The 20710-nt window shown below is 45.9% G+C and overlaps 1 protein-coding gene across 1 annotated transcript in view; it reads left to right on the forward strand.

The window, feature by feature from the left end:
• The window catches only part of RPS6KA6 (ribosomal protein S6 kinase A6), a 127388-nt gene that overhangs the window by 72224 nt on the left and 34454 nt on the right, over nt 1-20710 (forward strand). Inside the window, exons 7-12 of the mRNA XM_068249264.1 lie at nt 4951-5057; nt 8693-8730; nt 11209-11351; nt 15191-15261; nt 16629-16717; nt 18977-19041. Of these exons, the coding sequence (XP_068105365.1) occupies nt 4951-5057; nt 8693-8730; nt 11209-11351; nt 15191-15261; nt 16629-16717; nt 18977-19041 (513 nt within the window). The remainder of the gene's footprint in view (nt 1-4950; nt 5058-8692; nt 8731-11208; nt 11352-15190; nt 15262-16628; nt 16718-18976; nt 19042-20710) is intronic.

The raw sequence follows: 20710 nt of genomic DNA on the forward strand, positions 1-20710 counted from the left end.
TGGCTGGAGTAAATGTGTTACCCCCATAGGCTACATTATCGCAGACTGAACAGAAGTATTGGACCCCCCCCCAAGGTTTGAGCCTGGTCGACAGCTCGTCCACACTGCGGAGTAGCATGAAGCATCTTGGACTCCTCTTTTCCCACCGAGCCCAAGCGGTAGGTCGGTGCTGCTGCCCATGTGTGAGCTGTCCTGCTCCTGCACTCATTCACGTACGGGAGTGCGGCCGCGAGCTTCGGGGTCCCAGCACTGGAACGGCGAGCTAGAGGAAGTCGTGGGAGGCCTTTGCTGGTTCCATAGGCTGCCCCCTGCTGAGGTGAGTATACAACGCTTCCTATTGTAATGCCACAAGTTTATTTTACATGACAGAATGATTGGGAGGTAGAGTTCCTTATTCATTAATGTAACTCTATCATTCCAAAGCATTTGAATTAATAGGCAGTGCCACCCAATATGCAGGAAGCCAGCAGATGATTGTTGACATAGAGCTTGCTTTAGTGTGGGCAGGACCTTTGTGGTGTATAATAAACCTGATGATACCATTTAAAGTAGTAGTATGTACTGCTTGTTTTGAAAGATTATTTACAGCATAAAATGTACTTCCACAAAAAAATTGTAGCTGAACAGCATTTAAATAGTCTTTTATCTTCAGTGGGCTGATAAAAACCGCCACTTATCTGGGGCTTCTATCAGCCCCCTGTAGCAGTAATGTCCCACACCATCCTCCTCCGATCCGCCGCCGGCTCCGGTCTAGCGCAGCATGCCGTCCAACTGCGGCTGTGCGACCGTGCCGCCTGCTTGCTCCCGCCCGCGTCATCGGAAGCTTACTGCGCAGGCGCAATTCAAGAAAACTTTGTTTCCGATGCATTATTTGTCTTTGTCAGACAAATAATTGCCCTGTGCCGGCAGCAGGGAATGGCGGATCGGAGGAGGACGGTGTGGGACATTACTGCTACATGGGGCAGTAACCCCTTTAAGCCTCATCTAGACGGTACAATTTTCCATCAGATAGAGGGATCTATTAGATAGATCTAATAAGAAATTGCATCATGTGTGGACGTCCACATTGTTTCAGATCAATTTTGTGATAGATTTTGCTTTGACAAGTACCCCAAATCTATTGCAAAATCTAACGCAATCCGATTGGACCAGTTGGATATTATCTAATAGATCTGTCTAATAGATCCGATCTGGTGGAAAATTGTACCATGTAGATGAGGCTTTAGTTCTTCATTGGAAAGCGCCTTGCTTCAGTGAAAAGCTTCTGACTGCATCCGAAGAAGTGATAACATTATCTTTTGTTTACATTCCTTTGTCAGATACATTTGGTAAACATTAGCAAAGTGCTTAAAGTGACTCCAAGCTCATAAAAAAAAATGAAAGTTGTACTCACCTGGGGCTTTCTCCAGCCCAGTGCTGGTCGGGAGGTCCCACGACGACGTCCTGGCTCCTCTCCTTCTCCCCGCTCCGGAATGGCTGACAGGCCGCAGCCCGGGCGACACTCGCCCGAGTGTCGGGCTGCTCCTTCAGTGTATGACGCGGATTACGTCACACGCCGGCCGCCTCGCGTCATCACGGCGGCCGGCGTGAAAGTACTGCGCATGCGCGATTAAAGCGCGCATGCGCCGTACTGCCTTGCCGGCCGCCGTGATGACGCGAGGCGGCCGGCGTGTGACGTAATCCGCGTCATACACGGAAGGAGCAGCCCGACACTCGGGCGAGTGTCGCCCGGGCTGCGGCCTGTCAGCCATTCCGGAGCGGGGAGAAGGAGAGGAGCCAGGACGTCGTCGTGGGACCTCCCGACCAGCACTGGGCTGGAGAAAGCCCCAGGTGAGTACAACTTTCATTTTTTTTATGAGCTCGGAGTCACTTTAAGCTGAGCTGCAGTGAGCTGAGAAGCAGAAAGAGCTAAGAAGTGATCACTAGATAGATAATAATAATAATCTATAATATATTGTAAATTATAATAATATAAAATATATTAATATAGCAGCTATGCAATAAAACGAAATGGCAGCTTTCAGGGCAGATAAACTGTACTTTAGTAACTTGTCATCTGTAAACAAACAATATTACCTGTGCACAAAAGTGAATATGATAACTGTATGGGTAATAAAAAAAAAATAAAAAACACATTTTTATTGAATGTTATGTCAGAGTTTATGTATGCGCTTGGTTACTCTAGAGATGTTTGCCTGATATCCACAGATTTCTGTCTGTACAAAATCCAAACATTACAACTTGTATGAGTAGCGACTTCTTGCTGCTTTGTGACTTTAATTAGATGGTGTCACCCAGCTAAACCCGCATAGAAACGCCCTCCTTCTGCCCCTCACATTACTTCATTCATTGTTTGTTGTTCCGCTAACACTTTACATTATTACATCATTTGCACAGAGATGGTTTGAGCCGCCTGACTTAGCATTTCCTGTGACCGATTTTATGTCTTCCCTCATTTCCTGTGACCCGTTTTATGTCCGCCCCCATTTCCTGTGACCGGTTTTATGTCCGTCACCATTTCCTGTGACCCGTTTTATGTCCGCCCCCATTTCCTGTGACCGGTTTTATGTCCGCCCCCCATTTCCTGTGACCAATTTTTATGGCCGCCCCCATTTCCTGTGACCGGTTTTATGTCCGTCCCCATTTCCTGTGACCGGTTTTATGTCCGTCCCCATTTCCTGTGACCGGTTTTATGTCCGTCCCCATTTCCTGTGACCGGTTTTATGTCCGTCCCCATTTCCTGTGACCGGTTTTATGTCCGCCCCCATTTCCTGTGACCGGGTTTATGTCCGCCCCCATTTCCTGTGACCGGTTTTATGTCCGCCCCCCATTTCCTGTGACCGATTTTTATGGCCGCCCCCATTTCCTGTGACCGGTTTTATGTCCGTCCCCATTTCCTGTGACCGGTTTTATGTCTGTCCCCATTTCCTGTGACCGGTTTTATGTCTGTCCCCATTTCCTGTGACCGGTTTTATGTCTGTCCCCATTTCTTGTGACCGGTTTTATGTCTGTCCCCATTTCTTGTGACCGGTTTTATGTCTGTCCCCATTTCCTGTGACCGGTTTTATGTCCGCTACCATTTCCTGTGACCGGTTTTATGTCCGCCCCCATTTCCTGTGACCGGTTTTATGTCCGCTACCATTTCCTGTGACCGGTTTTATGTCCGTCCCCATTTCCTGTGACCGGTTTTATGTCTGTCCCCATTTCCTGTGACCGGTTTTATGTCTGCCCCCATTTCCTGTGACCGGTTTTTTGTCTGTCCCCATTTCTTGTGACCGGTTTTATGTCTGTCCCCATTTCTTGTGACCGGTTTTATGTCTGTCCCCATTTTCTTGTGACCGGTTTTATGTCCGCTACCATTTCCTGTGACCGGTTTTATGTCCGCTACCATTTCCTGTGACCGGTTTTATGTCCGTCCCCATTTCCTGTGACCGGTTTTATGTCTGTCCCCATTTCCTGTGACCGGTTTTATGTCTGCCCCCATTTCCTGTGACCGATTTTATGTCCGCCCCCATTTCCTGTGACCGGTTTTATGTCTGTCCCCATTTCCTGTGACCGGTTTTATGTCCGTCCCCATTTCCTGTGACCGGTTTTATGTCCGTCCCCATTTCCTGTGACCGGTTTTATGTCTGTCCCCATTTCCTGTGACCGGTTTTATGTCTGTCCCCAGAGTCTTGGGCATCCTTTCTCCCCTCCCGAGCCCGATCTTCCCCAGCATTCTCTGCAGACCAACAGCATTAGGCCTCGTTCACACTTGGGACATTGCGGTACGCTTTTTACAGCTGTGCGCTTTGCTAGGTACAACTTTGTCCAATTGATTCTAATGTACCACATTCACATCTATGCACTTTTACTGTCTGTTTGAGAAATGTGGTGTTGCACTGTGAAGCGCACAGCAAAGCAAGTGAATGGGTGCGCTTTTTTTAGCACATAGAAGCTAAATGCGCTTTGACGATGCAAATTTTACCTCTAATTGAGAAAAAAAAAATTCAAATGAAAACAATTCTTTATTGACAACTGCTATATCAAATAAGCAAAACGCATGCTGAACAAAGGCGCGTTTAAGCACATGTAAAACGCATTGGTCTGCTTTACAAAAGCGCAACACAATGCACTGAAACGCGTTACGAAATGCACATCAATGCTTAAAGTGTTCCAGAGATAATCCACTATGCTAATTTATACTTACCTGGGGCTTCCTGCAACCCCACAAGTACTTTGGCTTACCTCGCTGTCCTCTTCAGCCTCGCCGTTCTGGCGCTACGACTCCCGGTAATCCGGTCAGTCGCCACCAGTCAAGGGCTCCTGCACTGGCTTGGCCGGGAGCACGCCCCCACTGCCTTGGAGCATCCGCACCTGCGCAGTACTACTGCGCAGATGGAAAATGCTCCAGGCGCGGGAGCACGACGAGGGGTGCGCACGCGGTAGAGCCGCTCATGGGCAGAGGGCTTCTACTGACCAGACTACCAGGAGTCATAGCGGCTTAACTGAGGGGCCGAGGAGGTCGGCGCGGGAGGCCACGGCACTTATGGGCCTGAAAGGAAGACCCAGGTAAGTATAATTTAGCGCTAGTGAACCATCTCAGGTTCACTTTAAATACATTTCTGAATGCACCCAATGTGAGGGTGGCCTTACATAACAAAGGGCCTCCAGCTTGCCACAAATATTACAGAGAATCACTGCCAATAAGAAAAGCCTCGGTAGATGTGTTCCTGAATGGCGGAGGAAGCTCCTCCTCCAACCCCCTCGTGCCGTGGCTCTTCCACTGCCCCTCTGATTGCGTCTCGGCGGTCTCTCGTTACTGGAACGGTGACGGGGTTTGCCAGGAAACAGAATGAGGTCACCCCCCCGGTCTACGGGGAGAAAACGTTGTGCACGCCGCCTGATGTTTGTTAGTGTGATGTAAAATCAATGATAGATCATGAAGTAAATCTATACAGTTCTTATCAGGTTATGTTTACAGAGGAAGATGTGAAATTCTACCTGGCAGAACTGGCACTGGCCCTGGATCACTTACACAGCCTGGGCATCGTCTACCGGGACCTGAAGCCTGAAAAGTAAAGTAAAATCAGCTTGTTTCATTCACTTCTTCTTTTGATTCTTCCTATTGACATTATGTAGATATATAACGTACATGAACTTACGTCCTCTGATGCTGAGGTTAGTAAGACTTGTAGCTTATTGCCTCTTTGTTAGCATTAACCTCACAAACACTGGTTCTCACGACAGCCGGGGGTCCTGGGCTCTCTCACTGGCCAGGGCCCCCAAAACACCATGCGATACCTAGAGGGAAGTGCGGGTGGGCCCGGGACCTCTCGCCACCAGGGAATTCACCCCCGCTGCCTCTAAACTGAATGCTAACTGTAACACACACTATTGCTCTCTCCCAGCAATTTCCTACCTTTATTTGGTCAGCAGGCGCCAGTCAGCCAATCAGGTGTACTGTCATTCACCCTTTGCCTGCCATACCAAATCAAGCAGGAATTGCATAAATGAGCATTCAGGTGGGAGGCTTCGGTTGGACACAATCGTTGATTGCATCTATTACAGGGACGTCCCGTGTAGGCACATCTCCCACACGGTCCCCTCCCTAACCACTCACCTGTCAACCACATCCTGGAAGCTGCAAAAAAATAAATTTTAAATCACAAACACTGGTTCACACGACAGCCGGGGGCCCCAGGTCTCTCTCACTAGCTGGGGCCCCCAAACCACCATGCGATACCCAGAGGGAAGTGTGGGCAAGCCCTGGACCTCTCACCTCCAGGGAACTCACCCCACCACCTCTAAACTGAATGCCAACTGCAACAAACACAATTGCTAACTCCCAGCTAAAGCAATCTCCTGCCTCTATCTGGCCAGCAGACGCCAGTCAGCCAATCAGGTGCACTGTCATACACCCTTTGCCTGCTGTACCAAATCTAGCAGGAATTACATAAATTAGCATTCAGGTGGGAGGCTTCGGTTGGACACAATCGTTGATTGCATCTATTACAGGGACCGCCACGTGTAGGCATCTCCCACACGGTCCCCTCCCTAACCACTCACCCGTCAACTGCATCCTGGAAGCTGCAAAAAAGAAATTTAAAAATCACAAACACTCTTTCGCACGACAGCCCGGGGGCCCCAGGTTAGCATTAATAACCTCCCTGGTGTCAATTTCCCCAGGATTTCTGTGCAAAAAGTGATTCAATTAATTTTCATAACCTTTTTTTCCTGTAACTTGCCTAGATGTCAAGCAAGGGTCTAGTATACAGTGCAGTAGAGTATTGACGTGTATGCACATCAATACTGTTCTCAGCCTGTTTTGTATTGACGTGTATAACCGTCACTGCCACTAGGGAGGTTAAAGGGAACCTGAGGTGAGAGGGGTATGGAGGCTGCCATAGTTCCTGGCAGTCCTCCTGATCCTGTGTCTCTAAGGCTGTAGACACGGTGAGCGCTTTCCGAACGCTTTTCTGACTATCACCGCTTTCTGAGAGCTCTTTAAAAAAATGCTCCCATTCACTTACTTTAAAATCGGGGTAAAATTGAGTCAATTTGTTTGAAAAATTGTAATCCCGGTAATTTCACTGCAATTTTAATGTAAGTGAATAGGAGTGTTTTCTTTAAAAGCACTCAGAAAGCACGGATAGTCAAAAAAGCGCTCAGAAAGCGCTCACAGCGTGGCTACAGCCTTATAGGCCCCATTCACAGTATAAATCGCATAACTGTTTTGCGTAAGTGATTTTACCGACTCCGAGCAGTAAATAAAATCAAAATCTGAACTTACCTATTTGTGTATAAATTATTTAGCTAGTACTTGCCCATTAACCTTTTGGGGACCAAGTACGTTGAATCAACGTCCAGCAGGTGGTGCTACTGTTCTGACTGGACGTTCATTCAGCGTCCGCGCTAACGAACCGTCCCGACGCGATCGTGCGCACCGGAGAGGGGAGCTTAAAGCCAATAGGTACCAATCTAAAAATAAAAAGTCAGTTACTCACCTAAGGAGAGGGAAGGCTTGGTCCTAATGAGCCTTCCCTCTCCTCTCCCGGTGCCCTTGGTGCTGCGCTGGCTCCTCCGTTCGCGTCCGCCGCTGCAGGGACTTCGGAGGTCTTCGGAAGCACTCGGGCTTCCGAAGACGGGCCGCTCCATACTACGCACGCGCGAGTGCGTCATAGAGGGCGCTCGCGCATGCGTAGTATGGAGCCGCCCGTCTTCGGGAGCCCGAGTGCTCCCGAATGCTTCCGAAACATCTCTTCGGCATGCGGAAGCGCCAGTATTTGACCGAACTGGTCGAATACTGCTACGGGGGATCCTGCGCGGGACCGGGCACCGGGAGAGGAGAGGGAAGGCTCATTAGGACCGAGCCTTCCCTCTCCTTAGGTGAGTATCCGACTTTTTTATTTTTGAAATGGTAAACACTCACTTTAAGCTGTCATATGACAGCTGTCATCTCCCCTCAGTGATCAGCAGCCAATGCGTATGGCTGCTGATCACATGATCACTACGATCGCCGTCGGATCATAGTGATCAATTTGACAGCTGCGGCGGTAGGGGGGAAAGAAGAGGATCCACTCACCTCCCTGCCGTTCCCGCGACGATCGGCGCCCCCCCCCCCCCCCCCCACCGCTCTTGCCGGCATTTCTGCTCCTTCTGACGTCCGCACCGGGTTCCGGCTCGATGACGTCATCAAGCCGCGACCCGGAACTGAGCGGCAGTAGGAGCTGAGATGCCGGCCGGAGCAGAGGGATCTGCTGCGGCTCGTCGCTGGAGCCTGGAAGGTGAGTGATTGCTGATGACAAGGGGGACACCTGGCCACACAGGGGGAAGACAGCCCAGCCAGGCCCTGCAGGGATCCGGCTGCCTGACCCCCCAAACGCCCCCCCCCCCCCTTCTTCAAAAATGCCTGGTCCTGAATCCTGAAGGGGGGTTAGGCGGCCGGTCCCGAAAGGGTTAATCTTCCCTCTCCCTGATTTATGTTTTGAAATTTATCACAGGGGGCGACATCTTCAGTCCTGTCAAGTGCAGCTCTGTGGAGAATATGTCACTACAGTGCCTCTTAATTGCATCCTCCTGATACATAAGGCAATAAACTCTAACTCTGCATGCACATCTAATGTTTTATGTAAGATCTCTTGTTCACTTAGTAGGCATACTCTGACAATTAAGACCTGACTTGTGCTATTTTCATATAGGACTTTGCATCCTCTAATATTTAGGATACTAGACCCACACTCTGATGAGCTGTTCTGTATGCTTGCTTGACTTGCATCCTCTGATACTTAGGATATTAGGACCACACTCTGTTGAGCTGTTATTGTATACATGACTTGCACCCTCTGATATTTAGGATATTAGGTCCACACGCTGTTGAGCTGTTATTGTATACATGACTTGCACCCTCTGATATTTAGGATATTAGGTCCACACTTTGTTGAGCTTTTACTTTATGCTTGCTAAACTTGCACCCTCTGATATTTAGGAGATTAGGCCCACAGAGCTGTTACTGTATATCTGCTTGAAATTCACCCTCTGATACATAATGTAAGAAACTTTCTGATACAAATGGCACTTGGCTCACACTTACTTATACTTATAAGAAGACCTCTGTTTCTTTATCATTACAAACTCCTTTCCTTTGTTTTCCTTCTTTGAAATTTGATCTCTTCTGTCAGATGTAAATATATTTATTTGTTCTGCCTTTCAGCATTTTGCTGGATGAAGCCGGACACATCAAGCTAACAGGTGGGTGTACCTTGTAAATGTACTGAAAGTCATCATTCTGTAATACGAGGTGTTTTTTTACTTTCCTTCCATTCCAGTATATTTTTCTTAATCTGCATTAAAATTCTAACAGTGCTGTTATTATTATTTATTCCAACTTATCCCGCAGCGCTGTAGAGAGTATATTGTCTAGTCACTAACTGTCCCTCAGAGGGGCTCACAGTCTAATCCCTACCATAGTCATATGTGTATGTATGTATCGGGTAGTGTATGTATCCTAGTCTAGGGCCAATTTTAGGGGGAGGCTAATTAACTTACCTGCATGTTTGTAGGTTGTGGGAGGAAACCAGAGTGCCTGGAGGAAACCCACACAGACACGGGGAGAATATACAAATTCCATGCAGATATTGCCCTGGCTGGGATTCCAACTGCAACCCCAGTGCTGCAAGGCGAGAACGCTAACCACTACGCTTCTGTACTGCCCAACAATGTTGTTTATTAGTACTGCTCAACAAACTATATTGGTGCCCCTTATATTATGTACCCTTCTGAACCAGTGTGTCTTTCGCAAGCTACATTTCTGCATTTGTATTTAAATAGCACTGACATCTTCTGCAGCACATTACAGAGTACATAGTCATGTCACCGACTGTCCTCAGAGGAGCTCACAATCTAATCCTACCATAGTCATAGTCTGATGTCCTACCATATTATTAATATGTATTTATATAGCACTGACATCTTCTGCAGCACTGTACAAAGTACATAGTCATGTCACTGACTGTCCTCAGAGGAGCTGACAATCTAATCTTACCATAGTCATAGTACAGTGTCCTTCCATATTATTATTATTATTATTATTGCACTGTTATGCTTTGTTGAAGGAAAATGCCACTTTTGTTATAAAATGAACACCAGAATAGATCTGTGTTCTTGTAACAGAGAGCAAACGTGTAAGGGTTGGTTCACACTACTAACACTTTCCTAGGTGCCAGTAATTTGAAAAGCGCTTGCTTATGTAATGCTATGTGTGATTATTTATTTTTAAATCAAATCCCTCAAGTGGGATCACACCCATAGCATTACATTAGCAAGATTTTTTCAAATCACAAAGCGCTCCGAAGAGTGCTTACAGTTTGAGCTTAGAGGGAAGGTCCGAGGTGATTAAAAAACAAAAATCTACTTACCTCAGGCTTCCTCCAGCCCTCGCCGCAGTTCCGGTGGCTCCCGGTCCCCACCGGTCGCACTGGCGTCCCCCGAGCAGAACAGTCCGGATGATGTCAGCGCGAGTCCGTGAGCTGCACGCTGTAGCGCAGTAGGCGTTTTTCATCGGAGGTGGCCTCCGGCAGGGAACGGAGCTGCGGCGAGGGCAGAGGAAGGCTGGCAGGGGCTGGGGGAGGCCACAGGTAAGTAGATTTTTGTTTTTTATTATCACACCGGACCTTCCCTTAAAGCAAACCTGAAGAGAAAAAAAGTATAATACAATGAATTGTTTGTGTAGTACGGATAAGGAATAGAACATTAGCACCAAAGAAAAGAGACTCATTTTTTTTTTAGTTATATAGCTTGCTTTTTTAATTTATATATATATATATATATATATATATATATATATATATATATATATATATATATATATATATATATATATATATATATATATATATATATATATATATATATATATATAACCACACTCTGTCTTTTACACTATTAAACAAACCAGAAATAATGGCCCTTTGAACTTTCCTGCAGAAAAACCTTTTCTCAAGCTGTCTCTCGCCGTTTCTTGTCTAAGTGCTTCAGAAAGCAGGATTGTATTCCACCCAGTGGATCGAATAGCTCAGAGAATCTCTTTTGCATAGATACCAACTCTTCCTGTACTAGAAAACAATAGGAGACTGTTTTCTTTGCTGCTAATGTTCTATTCCTTATCCATTCTACACACGCAATTTGGTCTGTTTGTTTTCACTTGAGATTCGCTTAGAGGAAAAGAAGTAAAAGATACATACCCCAGTAGAGGGATTACCCCATGTACATCTCAACCCCACCACTGCCAGTTGGGCCATTTCCCAGCCACTCCGCCGTCCATGTCTGAGCGCTTCCCTACTGCTAAGATGTGACTATGGTTACGCCTGTAGGATGAAGCCTTTCACACGCGGAACAGCTGTGCACGAGCTGCTTTGAGCCGCTGCGCAGGCACGGACTGTACTTGGGTATGAAAGTACCACCCCTCTCATCCATGCCCAGCCAGTGTAATAGCTTCCCCTCCATCCACCTTCCCTGGGAGAAAGGCATCAGTGCATCCTAGGGGTGAGTTTGGCCTCTGGGGTGAAGCTGAATTTCCTGCTTCTTGGTCTACACTTGGGAGTTGGGGGACAATTCCTGGGGGGTCTGAGGTGTAGGAAAGAAACCTGCAGACCCTACAAAGGCCGCTGGGCCTGGCTGGTTGGCTTTGATTGTAGCTGTGCTGTTTTACATATATGCCTTGTGTTGCAGATTTTGGACTGAGCAAGGAGTCCGTGGACCACGAGAAGAAGGCCTACTCATTCTGCGGTACGGTGGAGTATATGGCGCCGGAGGTGGTGAATCGGCGAGGTCACACACAGAGCGCCGATTGGTGGTCATTTGGTGTCCTCATGGTACGTCATCTGGCTTTTTGCTATTTGCTGTTAGTGCAGTAGGGAAATTTACCATCACACAATTTTTGTTACCATAAATCTATACAAGCTCTTTTTTTATTTTAATTTGAAAAATGACCTCTCCATTTCAGTTTGTTGGCCTGAAAACATGACTTGCACCCACTTGTATTTAGGATACTGAGTGCTAGAAATTACTGTCCAAATGCTGTACATGACTTACACCCTCTGATACTGAGTGGCAAGAGATTGCTGTCTGCATACGGTACATGATTTGCTCTCTCTGATACTTAATATACTGAGTGCTGAGAAATTGTCACCAAGAAATTACGATCTGCATAATGTACATGACTTGCACCCTCTGATACTTACCATAGGATACAAAGCACTAAGAAATTACAATCTGCATACTGTACATGACTTGCACCCTCTGATACTTAGGATACTGAGCACCAAGAAATTATGATCTGCATGCTGTACATGACTTGCACCCTCTGATACTTAGGATACTGAGCACCAAGAAATTATGATCTGCATGCTGTACATGACTTGCACCCTCTGATACTTAGGATACTGAGTGTCAAGAGATTACTGTCTGCAAACTGTACACGACTTGCACTCACTGACATTACTTGCACACTCTGTTATTATTTACATCATAGAACCTCACCTAATTATTGTTACATGCATCATTGACTCACACCCTTTTATTTTTTGGATAATAAGAGCCCTTGCTCTCATTCTGCCTGCATTCATGGCTTGAACCCTCTGATATTTAAGATTTAAGAGCCATCACTGATTCCTCCTGCATTCATGGATTGCACCCTCTGGTACTTATGATAATAAATATTCTATGCTGATTCCTTCTGCCTACATGACTTGCACCTTCTGGTACTGAGTGTTGAGAAATGACTGTCTAAATACTGTACATGACGTACACCCTCTGATACTAAGTGCCAAGAGATTGCTGTCTATATACTGTACCCGCTGATACAATACTGAGAACCAAGAAATTACTATCTGCACAGTGCACATGACTTGCACCCTATGATACTTAAAGGATACCCGAAGTGACATGTGACATGATGAGATAGACATGTGTATGTACAGTGCCTAGCACACAAATAACTATGCTGTGTTCCTTTTTTTCTTTCTCTGCTTTAAATAGTTAAATATCAGGTATGTAAGTGGCTGACTCAGTCCTGACTCAGACAGGAAGTGACTACAGTGTGACCCTCACTGATAGAAAATGGCTTCTGAGAGCAAGAAAGAGATAAGGGGAATTTCTTATCAGTGAGGGTCACACTTTAGTCACTTCCTGTCTGAGTCAGGACTGAATCAGCCACTTAGATACCTGATATTTAACTCTTTAAGGCAGAGAAAGAAAAAAAGGAACACAGCACAGTTATTTGTGTGCTAGGCACTGTACATACCCATGTCTATCTCATCATGTCACATGTCACTTCGGGTATCCTTTAAGATACTAAGTGCCTACATACTGTACATGAGGTGCACTCACTGGCACTACATTGACATAACTTGCGCTTCTTTTTTACATGCATCATTAAAGAGACTCTGAAGTGTCATAAAATTCACCTTTTTATTTTAAAAATCTCTTTTACACCACTCTCCTAACTAAATCGCCGCGGCTGAACACTAAGTAAATCCCCCCCCAAACTCCCCCCCAACGCCCCCCCACAAAATCCACGACTTTCTTGGTGGTGGATTTTGCTGCTTTAGGAGGCAGAGCCTTCAGCTGCAGCTCTGCCTCTCCACGCGTCTGTCAGCACGTATCTCCGCCTCTCCCCCGCCCCTTTCAGTGAAGGAAGACTGAGGCGGGCGGAGGCGGCAATTTGTGCTGACAGACGCGTGGAGAGGCAGAGCTGCAGCTGAAAGCTCTGCCTCCTACAGCAGCAAAATCCATTTAGTTAGGAGAGTGGTGTAAGAGAGCTTTTTAAAATAAAAAGGTGAATTTTATGAGACTTCAGAGTCTCTTTAACTCCTACCCACTAAGTTTTAGAATAATAAGAGCCCTTGCTCATTCTGCCTGCACTCATGTCTGGCACCCTCTGATATTTAGGGTAATAGGAGTAAACACTGATTCCTCCTGTATTTATGGCTTGCACCCTCTGATTCTTGGGGTAATAAGACCTGTAGCTCTTTTTTCTGTATTATTTGTATTATTGACTTGCATATTCTGGTATCTTAGTAAAATAATTAAGTGTTTCTATTTACATTTATGACTTAAACCTTCTGGTATTTAAGGTATTTAGGCGTATGGCCCTTTTTGCCCGTATTACAGACTTTTTCAGCCTCTAATGGCTGATACCACTAACTTTGTAACATTTGGATACCTGACTTGCACCCTCTATGTGAATTCTGCACCCCCCAGGAATCAGCACCTGCAAATCCTCACCCCAGTGATGTAACCTTCAGCATCTACAGAAAGCCGAAATGTTGCCTATGTGGTTGATGGACCCTTGGATATATGATAGCTGATGGTTCCTCAGAGTTACTGGGGTCACCTAGGCATGCATACACGCAAAAGAGGCACTTGGAAAAGACGGGTTTGCCCCAAGTAGAATATTGCTAAAATTAGTGATATTCTACTACTGAATTCTGATAAAATATCCGTAAAATATCAGTCATATTTACTATTTACCAATATTTTACCATGGCTAAACCCAGCCCTACTCTCACACTGAACCCTCCCTCTACCGACGCCTAACCCTAAGACTCCCCCTGGTGGTGCCTAACCCTAAGACTCCCCTGGTGGTGCCTAACCCTAAGACTCCCCCCTGGTGGTGCCTAACCCTAAGACTCCTCCTGGTGGTGCCTAACCCTAAGACTCCTCCTGGTGGTGCCTAACCCTAAGACCCCCCTGGGGATGCCTAACCTTAAGACCTCCCCCTGGTGGTGCTTAACCCTAAGACCCCCCAGTTGGTGCCTAACCCTAAAACCCCCCCGGTGATGCCTGACCCTAAGACTCCCCCTATTGGTGCCTAACCCTAAGACTCCCCCTATTGGTGCCTAACCCTAAGACCCTCCTGGTGATGCCTTACCCTAAGACTCCCCCTGGTGGTGCCTAAACATAAGACTCCCCCTAGTGGTGCCTAACCCTAAACCCCTCTAAACCTTTCCTCCCCCCTCTACCGCAAATCCGCAATGGGCGGCAAGCAATGTTAATTTCAGCATCTGGAGGTGCCTATATAGGGTAATGATTTGAAATATATCGGCGTGATAGAATCCCGGGTGCCGGGGGTTTGCGGAAATGTTAATAGCGGCATTGCATAGCAGGTGCGGAGCTAATCGGGCACCTCTGAGCACTGAAATTTACCCTGTTTGCCACATATCGCTGCCATGATAAAAGTCGCAATTTGCGGCAAAGCAGGTGCATTTCAGTGCCCAGGTCTGCCTGATAGCAGTCGCCGCCGTGCGTTCAAATTCCCTTTCTTAGCCGCTAGTTGTGGCTTTTAGCGCCGTAATTTCCGAAAGTCCTCCTGCACTAGTTTTTCCTGCTTCGCCTAGGCACATCCTGCTGTCTTATGAAATAAGCCCATAAAAGTTTACACAGAAATGTCCTTTAAATCTTCCCCGCCTTCTGTAAGCAGCCTAAAACTCTGCGTTCTGTTTAATTGCTTGACTATTAGCCTGTCGTCTCTCCCTCTCCTCTTACATAATCTGCCACTTCTCTGATCACTTTGAAATGCGTGTTTTACAAAGTGACATGCTTACCTCATTGGTCGTCTTGGCAACGCAGAGGGGGGAAAAAAACAAAAAAAAAGCACCGCGCTGCTTCTGCCGCTGTATGAGAACTTAATTTGTTCATTTGTGTCTTTTAGTTTGAAATGCTGACGGGTACGCTTCCCTTTCAAGGCAAAGACCGCAACGAGACCATGAATATGATACTGAAGTGAGTACGTGTCCTGCCCGCCACCTGGTTTCGCCAGCGCCATTGATACCTCGGGGGAGACAGTGTTCTCCCCAGAATTTTTTTCCAGCCGGGTGGCATGAAATATTAGCCGGGTGGCATGAAATATTAGCCGGGTGGCATGAAAAAATAGCCGGGTGGGGCGAGATGAGAGAATGCAGGGCCGGCGCTTCTCTGCACAGCTCTGCTTACAGCATAGGAGGAGGTGAGCCGATGACAGCCGGGTGCTCACCAAAACTAGCCGGGTGGAGTACCCAGCTAAAAGAGCCTGGGGAGAACACTGCGAGAAAAAAGAAGGGGCGTGGCCAGGAGGGGGCAATCACTGGCTAATTACGAATTATTCTAATGATAAAAGACGGGTTTACACAAAATGAATCGATTTGGAGCAGGTTGTCCTCCCCTTCTCCCTGCTAAACTAAGCTGGATGTCACACAAGAATCGTTCTGGGAATGATCATTGTACAAACGCACAGCTTGACTCCCCTATGGAAGGTTTGTTAACTGTGTGGGCTTTTGGGGTGCAGCAGATTTTATACTTACCTACGGGGGGGGGGGGTGTTAACCAGGAACAACCCCCCCCCCCCTGCTTAGAGGTCTCCATTATTTAATGGAGGCTTCCATATAAACAGTGGGGGGGTTTGATTAGGGGTGCTGTTAAGTATATGCACGCATAGAGAACGGGGCTGTTACGGGAGAATCTAGGAGGATTTAGACCGCGGTGAGGGAGCGATCTGTGTGAAGGGGCTGGGGGAAGCCCCAGGTATGTGTAAATCCTTTAGGCCTCCTTGTCTCAGTTACACTTTAAAGTGTCTTTTTTTTATCCTAGTCTTGTATCCAGCCATCTTCAGCATTAAATTCCAAGCTGATTCGCTGCTTTCCCGTGGCAGACGAGATGAAATAGCCCAGCAAGGTTCTACGACTTGTGAAGTCGCAGATTTTGCTGCCCGGGAGAGGCAGAGCTGTGCGCAGTAGCTCTGCCTCTTATCCAGTCAATCTCCGCCCCTCTCGGTGAAAGAAGACCGAGAGGGGCGGGGAGAGGTGGAGATTGACTGGATAAGAGGCAGAATTACTGCCCACAGCTCTGCCTCTACCAGGCAGAAAAATCCTGGAAAGTGTGGAACTTTCCTAGGCTATTTCTGGGGCATAAATCACCCGTTCTGCCGTGACGAATCAGCTTGGAATTTAATGCTGAAGACGGCTGGATACAAAACTAAGGTTAAAAAAGACACTTTGGTGTCTCTTTAAATGATGGTATAACCGATGACGGCCACACAGCCAGTATCTGCACGTTATGTCGATTTCCTGTCTGTACATGTGTTCTGATTGTGGTGACATTAACCTTTCTCGCAGGTCCAAGCTGGGCATGCCGCAGTTTCTGAGCCCCGAAGCGCAGAGTTTGCTGCGAATGTTGTTCAAACGAAATCCTTTAAACCGATTAGGTGAGTATCGTTCAGGAGAGATCTCTCAGCCCAATCTTCCCGCCAGCGTTCCTCCCCCCTGTCCGGTGTTTACACTCGCAATCACATTTGGAGGAGCGTTGGTCGGTACATTGGCTGCGCTGATTGCTCTAATCAAAATGTTATTGTCACTGAAGTAAGAGGAATTGCCTGGCTCGCTTTCTAAAGAGATAACACTTATAGACGAGAGCCTTTCCTTCTGCCAGCAGAAAATATTGCCGCATTGTGCGTGTTTCCACAAATCCGAAAATAAGGGGCTGTTCATCCTTCAGAGCTACAGCAACTGATACAACCTAAATATCCAGCTATTTATCCAACTGTACCTCCAGATCTGCTGGTTTATAGCACAGATACAGCCTAAATATACAGCCATTTATCCAACTGTACATCCAGATCTGCTGGTTTATAGCACAGACACAGCCTAAATATACAGCCATTTATCCAACTGTACCTCCAGATCTGCTGGTTTATAGCACGGATACAGCCTAAATATACAGCCATTTATCCAACTGTACATCCAGATCTGCTGGTTTACAGCCCAGATACAGTCTAAATATACAGCCATTTATCTAACTGTACATCCAGATCTGCTGGTTTATAGCCCAGATACAGTCTAAATATACAGCCATTTATCTAACTGTACATCCAGATCTGCTGGTTTATAGCACAGATACAGCCTAAATATACAGCCATTTATCCAACTGTACCTCCAGATCTGCTGGTTTATAGCATAGATACAGCCTAAATATACAGCCATTTATCCAACTGTACCTCCAGATCTGCTGGTTTATAGCCCAGATACAGCCTAAATATACAGCCATTTATCTAACTGTGCATCCAGATCTGCTGGTTTATAGCACAGATACTGCCTAAATATACAGCCATTTTTCCAACTGTACCTCCAGATCTGCTGGTTTATAGCACAGACACAGCCTAAATATACAGCCATTTATCCAACTGTACACCCAGATCTGCTGGTTTATAGCACAGATACAGCCTAAATGTACAGCCATTTATCTAACTGTACATCCAGATCTGCTGGTTTATAGCACAGATACAGCCTAAATATACATCCATTTATCCAACTGTACACCCAGATCTGCTGGTTTATAGCACAGATACAGCCTAAATGTACAGCCATTTATCTAACTGTACATCCAGATCTGCTGGTTTATAGCACAGATACAGCCCAAATATACAGCCATTTATCTAACTGTACACCCAGATCTGCTGGTTTATAGCACAGATACAGCCTAAATATACAGCCATTTATCCAACTGTACATCCAGATCTGCTGGTTTATAGCCCCGATATAGCCATTTATCGAACTGTACATCCAGATCTGCTGGTTTATAGCACAGATACAGCCTAAATATACAGCCATTTATCCAACTGTATATCCAGATCTGCTGGTTTATAGCACAGCTACAGCCTAAATATACAACCATTTATCTAACTGTACCTCCAGATCTGCTGGTTTATAGCACAGATACAGCCTAAATATACAGCCATTTATCCAACTGTATATCCAGATCTGCTGGTTTATAGCACAGCTACAGCCTAAATATACAACCATTTATCCAACTGTACCTCCAGATCTGCTGGTTTATAGCACAGATGCAGCCCAAATATGCAGCCATTTATCCAACTGTACCTCCAGGTCTGCTGGTTTATAGCACAGATACAGCCTAAATATACAGCCATTTATCCAACTACCTCCAGATCTGCTAGTTTATAGCACAGATACAGCCTAAATATACAGCCATTTATCCAACTGTACATCCAGATCTGCTGGTTTATAGCACAGATACAGCCTAAATATACAACCATTTATCCAACTGTACCCCCAGATCTGCTGGTTTATAGCCAGATACAGCCTAAATATACAGCCATTTATCCAACTGTACCTCCAGATCTGCTGGTTTATAGCACAGATACAGCCTAAATATACAGCCATTTATCCAACTGTACCTCCAGATCTGCTGGTTTATAGCACAGATACAGCCTAAATATACAGCCATTTATCCAACTGTATCTCCAGATCTGCTGGTTTATAGCACAGATACAGCCTAAATATACAGCCATTTATCCAACTGTACCTCCAGATCTACTGGTTTATAGCACAGATACAGCCTAAATATACAGCCATTTATCCAACTGTACATCCAGATCTGCTGGTTTATAGCACGGATACATCATGTGCTGTGTATAATTATATCCAGTGATTTCTGTCTGATTCAGGTGCCGGTCTGGATCGAGTAGAAGAAATAAAGCGACACCCATTTTTTGCAACAATTGACTGGAATGTGAGTTACTTGCAAGTTTCATGCTTTTGTGATGTGTATATTTGTGTGATTTGCACTGGAATGCAAAGCTGGGCTCACTCCACTGAACACCTGAAGTGAGAGGGATAGGAAGGCTGACAAATGTATTTTCTTTTAAACAATGCAGATTGCCCGACTCTCCTGCTGATCCTGTGTCTCTAATACTTATAGCCACAGCCCCTGAACAAGCATGCAGCAGATCAGGTGCTCTGACTGAAGTGTGACTGGATTAGCTGCATGCTTGTTTTTGGTGTGATTCAGACACTACTGCAGCTAAATAGATCAGCAGGGCTGCCAGGACATTTGTTAATAAATATGGCAGCCTCCATATCCCTCTCATTTCAGGCTGGTGTTCCCACCAGTCACAAATACAGTATACTCCTATTATACATGCATTTTTGACTGTAGACTCAGGATGTATGGAAGGGGGAAAAAAGTACTTTATTTGTGAGCGACGTAGCTTTTGTCGGTTTTATTTGCCGCTTGTGTTCCCGTTGGAGGGATTCTTAAAGAGGAACTCCAGTAAAAATAACCTAATGGAAAAAAGTGCTTCATTTTTACAATAATTATGTATAAATGATTTAGTCAGTGTTTGCCGATTGTAAATTCTCTCCTCTCCCTGATTTACATTCTGACATGTATCACATGGTGACATGTTTACCGCTGGCAGGTTATGTCAGTGGAAGGAGATGTTGCTTGCCTTTTTGGCAGTTGGGAACAGCTGTTATTTCCCACAGTGCAAAAAGGCTCCCACAGTGTGATGTCAGCACCATGGTGCTGACATCACACTGTGGGAGGGGTTTCACCACAATATCAGTCATGCAGCGCCCCCTGATGGTCTGTTTGTGAAAAGCAATAGATTTCTCATGTAAAAGGGGGTATCAGCTACTGATTGGGATAAAGTTCAACTGTTGGTCACGGTTTCTCTTTAAACTTTCCTCAATAGGATCCTAGATCGCAGGAACGCCAGTACACTTATGGCCCATATGCAATTCACTTTTTCTCGTGAGATTTCTCCTAGGTTAATATTTTCACATCTTATCCTACAATGCATTTTAAGCCCCCAGCAAGCAATAGGATACTCAAAATAATTTTGATAGCACTTTTTCACCTACTTTTAGGTACTTTTTTTAATTGTAAATTGCTTAAAAAGATGAACATTATCTCCTAGGAGATAACTCGGGAGAAAAAGGTGAATTGCATATGGGCCTGTGTCTCTTCCGTTTGCCATGCACAATTATACAAAGCCTAGTATTGGGGCTCCAGCTTGTGAAGTGTTGTGTCCATCTCACTGCAGGAAACAGCCGCCCTGATTGCACACACTTAGGACTGGGGCCCACTGGAAATAGCGGATTGCAATTGCCGATCCTAGGTGCCCTCTCTAGAAGATCGCTAATCGCACTCACAATCGCTTAGCGTTTTTTGCTAGCTTGTTGTACACCGATTTTAGAGTGGTTTCCCGTGATTTTTTGAATCCAGTTTGTTTCAGTGCGTCTGCAGAGCGATTGCGATTTTCTGTTGTTTTTTTTTTCTTTTTTCAGCTCAGTTAGTAAGATTGCTTTTGTATAGCGATGGGAAAGCGATTTTTACAGACTTCCTGTCTTTTGTATTAGAGCGCATTGGCTCCAAAAATGCAGCGATTGCAAATTCC

Source organism: Hyperolius riggenbachi, chromosome 8 (assembly GCF_040937935.1).
Source record: "Hyperolius riggenbachi isolate aHypRig1 chromosome 8, aHypRig1.pri, whole genome shotgun sequence".
In the NCBI taxonomy this organism is placed as follows: domain Eukaryota; kingdom Metazoa; phylum Chordata; class Amphibia; order Anura; family Hyperoliidae; genus Hyperolius; species Hyperolius riggenbachi.